Genomic DNA, 10068 nt, shown 5'->3' on the forward strand with positions numbered 1-10068 from the left:
CTTAAAAAAGAAAACCTGTTGTGAGTCACACTGTAGTGTGGAAGGTTGCACGTTTTAACAACACCAGAAGCTGTTATCTTGGCTTGCCTCCATCTATAGGTCCCATGTACTACTTTTGTTGCCAAGATAGTTTGGATTAGTTGTTCATTATGACAAGGCATTGTGTATCCACTTTCCCACAGCAAACTCTTGATAGACAGTGAGGTTCACAGGCGCCCAACCAGTTTCCAATTTGAACAATACAAGTAGTGTTTATCATAGGCCCTCTTGACTTTTACAAGCACCTTAACCTCTGACAGAAAATCTTTGGCTGACAGCCAGTGGTATACTCTTTCTCACCTGGCTGCACTGACGAAGACAGGGTGTGGCCAGTGGACCATGACATCACTGTTGGGTTAGATGTACTTACAGGTGCAACAAAGAACACGTCTGAGTTTCGCTGCAGGGTGCTGCTCAGTAAAAATGTGCACACATGGTATGTATGTGCATGTGCTTGTAGGAGCTGCTGCAGGTAAACTGCTAACTGAGATCAGTGGTTCAATCAACTGTTTGTCCAAATAATGTGCACTCCCTCTTCTCAGACACAGCTTCTGTCTGGACTGCATGTGTCAACATTTTCAAAATTTAATTATGAATGGTGTCAGACATCCAGTTGTCTCTTCACTGAAGCCCTGGGCAAATCATAACGTCATGTCCACTCCATCATTACCTGCTATAAAATTCTGATGGCTATGCCCTTGCAGTGGAATTCCCTCGTGTCCAAGGTATTTTATGGATCTAAAAAAGCAGCCTCAAAACAACTGTCCCTGCAATTTCTGGTCTTTCTCTTTCTGACCGCATTATTGATTAGTTCTTGCTACCGCAAATCTCTCGTTCAAATCTAGCTGACCCATGAGCTGACCCCGACCCTTGCAGTCTTTGACATGACTTATTTTGAAAAAAATATCAATCACACCTCCATACGTGTTCCCATAAATAGAAAACCACAATCAATGGATGTAATAAAACAAAATGTTCAGATTGCACTTTAGTTATGGTAGAATAGCCACCTACAACCCCAGTTCTGTTGGCATGCTGTTGGGAAGTTTGGACAAGATGTAAAATATAAATAAAAACAGAATCAATGATTTGTAAATCCTTTTTGACATATGCAGTTCAATACAGTACAAATACAAAATATTCAATGTTCAAACTAATAAACTTTGTATTTTTGTAAGCGTTTGGGAACTGAGAACACAACCGTTGAAGTTATGAAAGTGAAATTCTTTTCTGCTTTTGCTTGATATAAGACTTAAGTAGCTCAGCAGTCCAGGGTGTCTGTTGCTGTATTGTGTGTTTTATAATGGACCACACATTTTCAATAGGAGACAGGTCTGGGCTGCAGGCAGGTCAGTCTAGTACCTGTGCTCTCTTTTCCTACAAAGCCACACTGTTGGAACGCATGCAGAATGTGTCTCATTGTTTTGCTAGAATAAGCAGGGACATCCTTGAAATAGACATCATCTGGATGGCAGCATATGTTGCTCCAAAACCTGTATGTACCTTTCAGCATTCATGGTGCCTCCAGAGATGGGCAACTTACCCATGATGCGATGGGCACTACACACCTCCATAATACCACAGATGCTGGCTTTGAACTTTGAGCTGATAACAGTCTGGATGGTCCTTTTCCTCTTTAGCCTGGAGGACACGACATCCATGATTTCCAAAAACAATCTGAAACATGGGCTCGTCAGACCGCAGCACACTTTGCCACTTTGTATCAGTCCATCTCAGATGAGCTCAGGCCCAGAGGTGTCGTCTGTGTTTCTGGATGTTGTTGATATTTGGCTTTCACATGGCATGATAGTCTTATCTTGTATTTGTTGATAAAGTGATGATGTGTGATGTGGTGATTTCCTTTATACAGTCATGTTCATTTTTAATTCAATGCCACCTGAGGGGTCAGAAGTCACAGCCATCCGATGTTGGTTGTAGGCCTAGCCCCTTACGTGCAGAGATTTCTCAGGATTCTGAATCATGGCAATTGTGTGTTGAGAAACATTCTTAAACTGTTGGACAATTTGCTAAGCGACAGTCCTTGCTTGTGAACCACAGAGCCTTGCCACGATTCTCCTTTCATACCCATGATACTTTGAAGTGCAACACACACCGCCGCCATACGCCACGCCTCAAAACGCCCACCTCAATTATATTCTATGAACAAACCCACACTGGCGCCAGCCGACGCGCTGTGCCGCTCTGCTTCAGCCCACTACTCTATTTCCAGTGCGGCTGGCGCTGCGAGAAAAGCCTTTTATGTACGTCTCGGCCACCGTAGTATCAACTCCGGTTGCTTCAAATTTTTAATAAGACGATTTTGATAAGAAACTCACCCATGAAATCCAAGTTGTTGTTGCCTCAAAGTTTTTCCTCTTCTTCTTCCGTTACTAGCAGTTGGCAGCCGTTGGCAACTAGTGTAGGTACAGCCACCTAGCGGCCTGGGGTGGGAAATGCAGTTTAGTGTCGACATTTCTGCTGCGCGCCGCTGCCAATGTGTGTTGGGGGGGCGGCACTTGACGGCCACAGCGCTGCGCCAGCGGCAGTGTGTGTTGCACTTTAGAGTTAACCTGTTTACCTGTGAAATGTTCCAAACAGGTGGGGTTTTTTTAGCATTTCATGACTTTCCCAGGCTTGTCTTGCCTCTGTCCCAACTTTTTTGGAACACGTTGCAGACATCAAATTCAGACCAAGTGTACATTTACAGAAAACCATGAAGTTTATCAGTTTGAACATTAAAAGTCTTGGGTTTGTATTCAGTTGAATATAGGTTGCAAAGTATTTGCAAATCATTGCATTCTGTTTTTATTAAAGTTTTACACAACATCCCAACTTTTTGGAATCGGAGTTGAATTGACACACTGTGTTGTTCCACCTCATGTCAATAGGGGATGCTGCAGCACCCTCAGCACCCACCCTTCTGCACCCTTGCACCTCACAGTTTTCAGCTTGGTGTTGAGTTACTCTTTAAATTCTGTGCTGTATTCACACAGTTGGTGTTGGTGTCTGTGTCAGTATGTATTTAGCTGCTTCCTTTTAGTGGATTCGTGACCAGTTTCAAAAGATGCAGCTGTGGGTCTGACAGCCCTGTCTTTACTGTCTCCTTAACCTTTTATCTCTCTCTGACTTGGTGTGACCAAATTATGAAAAGGCACACACGGTGAGACACAACACACTTATGAGAAAGTGTTTTTTTTTTTTCTTACACCTGTCTCTGTTTTATTTAATTCCCTACATGTGCCCTTACTTCTGTCAGACTTAGGAGATGTTCTTAAAAAAAAAGTACTTCATTTCATGTTGCTAATTCCCCCAGAAAAATCCCTTCCAATTAGTGAAGTGTAGTCACAGCTCACCATGTCACAACACAGCCTTACATTGGGTGACAGGAAGAACTTAGCGGCTGGCCTGCCGCTGTTTCTTATCCCCGTCACAGCTGAATTCATGGCACCCCTAAAGACAGGGGGGCTGAGGTCGGCAAGCAGAAAACACTTTCAGTGAAAGGACTGTACAGTCCCATGCCTTATTCACTGCACACTGCACTCCATAATTGAAATCACCATGTCCCCGCAGTGTTCTCAAGTGAAAGAGAAAGGAGGAGGAGATAAAAGGCATATATAACACAAACAGAAAATCAGAATACACTTCCTGGTATTCCAACTGAATGGACGACACAAAAATGAAGTCATGTGGCAAGAGAAGCCTTTAGAGGGATATTGCTCCACAGAGAGTAGAAAGCGTACACATCAGTGCTTTCAAAAGACCTGTGAAAAAGAAATGAGAGACACATGCTTGGTTGTGTGGCAGCAGCAAAATGAATGTTAAAGATTTATGGCAGCCAAAATGGATTTCCTCTGTCATGTGTCTTGACATTATCAGGATACTGCACAGGATGCTGCTTTTGCCAACAGCTCATGCAAGACAACAAAATCAGATTTGCTCTTGTTATCAGATTTTGTGGGCCTGACGTGTCAGACCGGCACTTTAACAAGAACTCTTATGTGAATATATGTGAGCAAACTAATATTGTGGGTATAAAAAAAGAATTTTATGAGCAGAAAATACAATTAAAACAATAAATATATTGGCTGTATGAGGATTAAAAAAAAAAACACACACACACACTTTTTTCCATGTAAAACAGCTTTATTCAGTGCTTTTAGCAGTTTAATGAACAGGTCAGTTTGTTTTGGAGAGGAAGAGACCCCTGCAGACTATTAGGCTTCTAGTCAAAACCTCCTAAATGTGTCGATCTTAGGTTATTAGAGCAAAAAAGGTAAGCAGACATTAGCAGCCAAACAGCTTCGGAAAAACACTGATTTGTAAAAGAAAGCTGCTTTATTCAGTGTTTTTACTCTTTTGGATAGGAGGAGACTTCTGCAGATAATTTGGCTCCTGGTAAAAAAAAAAAATCCTAAATCATAAAGAAGGTGAGCACACATTAAGTTATCAGGGAAAATAGCTCACACATTAGCAAATGCTTGGCAAGTGGGCCGTCTGCAGTGTGCCAAACAGCATAGGAGAAACACTGATTTGTAACGTGAACCTGCTTTATTCAGTGTTTTTACCAGGTTTAATATTTGTTTCAGAGCTGTGTATAATTCAGCTCCCGGTTAAAATCTCCTGAAAAATGAACACTGGAGAAATTTCAGCTGGTTGCAATCAGCAGTCCTCACCATTAGATGCCATTAAATCTCCTTAAATGTTGCACACTGTTCCTTGAATACCTTGACATCATAAAACTTTTCCTTTTGTCATGGAACACGAAAGAGCAAGTGACTACAGTTAACCTCACTGGTTAATTATGTTTAGGTATGCTAGGAATTTGCCTCAGGTTTCCAGTGGCTCTCAGTGTATTCTAGTTGGTAAATTATTGTAGCAGGTGAGCTAACTGCTAAGGACGCCAGCCAGCCTGGAACATGCTTGCGTTAGCCAGATACAGTAGCTTCCTAGGTGTTTTCTCTTTGTCATGATGTTTACTTCCCCCCCTTACATTTTGTTATTTTACATAATGGCATTGAATAATGAGTAATTGAAGAGGGAGATAAAGCTCTGTGTGCTAACAAGCCTACTAACAGCCAGTTGACACACTTAGCTTTCTGGCTTTAGCTAAGTGCTAGCTTGGTTGTTCAAGGCAAAAACAGTTTTGTTTGTTAAGGAGACTTAAAATGATGTCAGAGTTTCTCATAACTTGTCTGTAACACATTTGTCTTTTGAGTAGAAATGTATACCCGGGCACATGACATTAATTAAAACTGGATGGGGGGGCTAATAACTCAGCAGGGAGAGTGTGCATCCCATGTACAAAGGCCATGTCCTGTGGCCTTGGGTTCGATTCCAGCCCACAGCCCCCTGTTGAATGTCTTCCCATCTCTCTCTCCCCCATTCACACTGTAACTGTCCTATTAAATAAAAAATATATTTAAATAAAACTGGATGGAGCAACATTGCTAATATGATTTGATTGCTAGCTTCCTCCGTATGTGGACTCTCCACCTCTGTCAACACAGCTTGCTATTGGTAAATGGTGCAAACATTTCAAGGTTCACCAAGGCTGGTCCATTAAAAAGACTATTTCTCTGAGGCATTTTCTTGTTTCAAGTGCTGGTGTGACCATGCCTTTAAACCTCAATTAAACTTAGTATCATTTTACAAGTCATTTCTTAGTGGCCAGAGAGTGATTATTTAGTGAAATATAACTTCCATATAGGCCTCCCATACAGTGGGACATTTTGACATGTTCACTAATACCATTAGCAATGGCTGCATTCTCTTCAGTGGCGTGACAGTGGGTGGATCCTGCCATTATGAACTCTGACTCACTGGCTGGGCATACTGGCACACCTAAACAGAAAGGAGCCATTCATAATAATATTAGTTACCCTTGTGTTTTTCCTGCTAACTCAACTCAGTGTTGCAGGAAGAAGTCTATTTTCTGTGTTATCAAAGAAGACAGTAAGTGAAGGCTAAGACTGAGATGTTTAATGAATACCAAGTAAATTATGTATTCGCCCCCTGGTGATAGGCTGCATTCACTGCATTCACTGCCACAAATGGGAAACAAAATTTAGGTATAATTTATTTACATACAGTATGGCCATTACAAGAAATGTAACATGCCGTTTGAACACTGTGTCATTGCAGAAATATGAAAATCAAAATATTAATGGATATTAATTCTCTCAACAGTCCAAAAGCTACATGTGCAGCAGCCAGGGGAACGTGTTGTGCTTCACCATAGATTTTGGATCAGGCTTCACCTGTTCAGAAGGCACTGCAAAGGTGAAGTATAACAGAGTTCAGTTGTTGTTGATCCTGGTTTTGTGCTATTCTTTCCTTAATAGCTCTCAAGTCTGCAGTTTGACATCTTTATTCATTGTATTGATACACTGTGTGCATGTCTCTGTTCACTTTAGCTACCACTGCATTTTGAATACCTCTGGAATAGTCACCCAAAATATTAATGTCAAATGTCACTAATTTTGCATAACGGAACAGAATAAAGTGGAGAATTACCGCATCTCAGACAATGGTTTGCTAAGTTTTATTACAAGTGTGTTTTGGGATTATTTTGGCAGCCTTGCTACATTTTGAGGTGGTATATTTTATTTCAACTTAATAACTGCAAATTGCGCCACTGATTTCCCAAGAACTTATGTTATTTTGTAGCCTACTATTGCACATTGAAATGTCAGGTCTTGATCATGCTGGTCTCTTTGTAATAACACATGGTATTTGATACTAAAAAACCTGATGTGGTGCTGCATTTTATAATCTTCTTGCAGACTATAATGTGGCGATATAAGTTCTCTCAACTTAAAGGCTCCTCTGATGATGGGAAAACCAGGGTAAAACTCCTTTTCAAGAATGCTGAAAGCAACCAAATAGAGATGAAGGTAATGGAATCTTTTTTTTTTTAATCAAAATTAAAGGTACACAATGACCTGTTGAATTTTATTTTTGCATCAGTTATTCATTATCCACTCACTGATACCCATGAGCAAGCAGGTAAATTTGGTCTGGTGTCTAGTGTAGTAAATCCAGCTTAGCTGTGCTTATTTTATGTACTTTGTTGCTTTGCTATCATGTTTGATAAACCAAATTCACCACCACGGAAGTTAAGCAATGCACTGCTGTGAACAGGGCTACAGCAACAAGTATTTATGCCATCTCAAAAATCAACAGCAGTGTAAGTGTACGCTATATTTGAATATTTGCTCAGCTTTACCTTAAACACTTACCAATCAAGGTCACAGTAGACCAGCAACTCAGTGTTTTGCTAAGTTAAATGAATGTGGCTGTGATATAACTGCTTCAGTTCTACCGTTGGAAAGGACTGTCTGTTGCCAAGGTAAAGTTGTGAAGATATTCTAAATATAGTGTACACTGATAAACTGATATTGATTTTTTTTTTTTTGGTGGGCTTTTTTTAGATGGCTAAAAACGAATGAAAGCAGTATTTGCTAGCTGCTTTTTGATTTTATGAACGTGATGCATTTTCTAACCGGATTTTCTAAGTAAACATTGTGATTCTGTCTGTAGTCACAGACAGTCTAAAGTCATTCCTCTGTTTCTTTACAACAGAAACTTGAGCAATATTTGATCAAATTTATTTATACATTTTCCGTTCATTCTCAGTGCATGGCTGCATCCACAATGTCCATATGATTTCTTTTCTTTTTTTATTGTAGTGTGCTTGTTTGCACTTACTCTTGATGTAGGTTTGACTTGCAAGTTGTTTCAAAAGGGCATTGTTTTTTTAATAAAATTTTGGAAATAGTAAAATTCAGCTTATTTGTTTTATCCCATCAATTTATAGATTAATCAAAGAAATAATCAACAGATTCATCAGCTATCAAAATGGTTGGTATTTTAACTGAATATGTTCTAATACTTGTGCCTCTCTGTTCTTATCTTTCAGGAATTAGAGTTTGCTAATCTAACGGCCGTCCTTCACTGTATACATTCTTTTATCGCTGCCAAAGTGGCCTCCATGGACCCTCTCTTTATGTGCAGTCAAAGCTTCCCTGGACATTACATGAACAGTTAAACGACCCCTCCTCATCGTCATGTGCACCTGTGGCAAATCAGCAGTATTTTATGCACAGAGCCAACTGATATGTATATCTTGTTCTTGCTATTTTTGTATGAACTATGGAAAAAAATAAATATTTGTAAAAGACTGTGAAGGTAGATCATGGATGAATTTATGGTGGACAGAAGATGAAGTAGAAAAAACACAATGCAAACGGATTCACAGTTCTTCCATTTCTTTAAATATTTTCCTTTCTCTCATTACATGATGGACACTGATGATGATCAGAGGTTACTTGTCAACTTGTCACTTTTAAAGGCAGCACCCGTGCGACCATACGGTGTGTGACTGCCACAGATTTGACAACAGGACACGATTCGCCAAACATAGCAACTGCCAATGTTTTTAGCAGAAAATCTCAGCTGATACTGTATCTCTGAAGAATAATGATGCCGTGCCTACATCCAGTGAGTAAGTACGTTTTAACAGACAGAATAAATCTGATGCTGGCTTACTGTCACAGACCTTTGACAGGGATTTTTTTTCCTTCAGATTCACAGTTGAACAGTAATGAATAGCCAACCTTCCTCTGTTCCAGTTCTTGTCTTTCTTAGTTTTCTTTTGTTGCTGTGAACACTAACACCTTACAATACAATGCAGTCTGGTAAGCCTCCAAAAACCATTGGATTAAATCAACACCTTTTTTATATTGTCCCAGTTCAAATAAAACATAAGGCAGCATTTAACTGCAGGGGTACTTTATTGGCAAAGAATAAACTGTATAATGTTTGTGCTATTGTGACCATCTTTTGTATCTAATAAAGGCAAATTGCCTGAGTTTCCAATCTCTCTGGCCGATGATGACATTTCACTGAAATGTGACATTTCAGCTTCAAAGTATTGTTAAGACACTTTTATCAACTCCCTTTCTAATACAGTGAAGAATACTGTATGTCTTCAGTTGCTTTATGTAATGGTTTAAGTGTGAAAATGCATATTTGCTGTGTTTTCAATAAATTGCTCATAAAGCGCCACTTCCTGTCATCTGAGACATGTCACAGCTCCCTGTGGTTTCGTGTACTTTGAAAGTGGAGGGTAGCAGTGCCCAGTCACTGAACTGCTCATCCGCTGCTTAGCTCTAGCTCAGTAGCCTGTTTTGCCAAAAATCAGACAGAAATGTCAACTTGTTTCACTCCATTTCCATCATCAGTCAACTCAAACTTATTGGTGTGTGCAGAATCAAAGGTCAGGGCCAACTTGAAATAAAAGTTGACATTCTTTATGGAAGCTTAAGGTTGTCTGATATTACTGGATGAGCCTGTGCCCATCCCTATATGTTATTTGGTATAAGATAAGCCACAGTGCAATACTTATTCAATTAAAGCAAGTGTAGGCAATTTTATTCTGGAATCAATAGGCAAAAATCCCACATAAACTTTGGTTATATTGTAATTCAAATGGGCTGAGAGAAAACTCTGCACCTCCTCTTGGCTCTGTTGTACGCTTAAGAAAATCCAGCTCATGGTGGGAAACGTTGACCAATCAAAGGTTATTACAGATAGACGGTCTTCCTATGGGCTGTTCTACAAATGCAGATGTACATGCAGTCGTTTTAGGCCCTGTTTAGACGACAAAGGTTTCTCTAAAAACGGAAAAGTCTGTCGTTTGCGTTTTAAAAAACGCAAGTTATTGCGTTTATTATTATTTATTATTTATTATTGCGCAAGTTATTGAAACGATCCCCGTTCACACGAAGCCGCAAAATTTACTGGAAACGCTGTAGTATGCACGCCAGGCCAATGGGTGGCAATGTAAATTTGCATACACACGTCAGCACAGTGTACAGAGAGGCAGTTAGAGCTACAGGCTACAATGAGGCTGAAAACGTTCAAATGACGTTTTTTGAAACAACTTTTTATGTCGGGGCTTCAGGACACTTGGATCACTACGGATGAGCAGTATGGAGATATTCTGTGGTTTCAATTATGTGTTCTTGG

At 40.0% G+C, this 10068-nt stretch overlaps 1 protein-coding gene across 1 annotated transcript in view; it reads left to right on the forward strand.

Annotated features, from left to right (window-relative positions):
* sntg2 (syntrophin, gamma 2) overlaps nucleotides 1–9094 on the forward strand; it is a 158879-nt gene extending 149785 nt beyond the window's left edge. Inside the window, exons 15-17 of the mRNA XM_049595365.1 lie at nucleotides 6226–6318; nucleotides 6822–6932; nucleotides 7958–9094. Coding sequence (XP_049451322.1) covers nucleotides 6226–6318; nucleotides 6822–6932; nucleotides 7958–8086 — 333 coding nt within the window. The 3' untranslated portion in view covers nucleotides 8087–9094. The remainder of the gene's footprint in view (nucleotides 1–6225; nucleotides 6319–6821; nucleotides 6933–7957) is intronic.
* Nucleotides 9095–10068: the final 974 nt, after the last annotated feature.

Source organism: Epinephelus fuscoguttatus, linkage group LG14 (assembly GCF_011397635.1).
Source record: "Epinephelus fuscoguttatus linkage group LG14, E.fuscoguttatus.final_Chr_v1".
Classification (NCBI taxonomy): Eukaryota; Metazoa; Chordata; class Actinopteri; order Perciformes; family Serranidae; genus Epinephelus; species Epinephelus fuscoguttatus.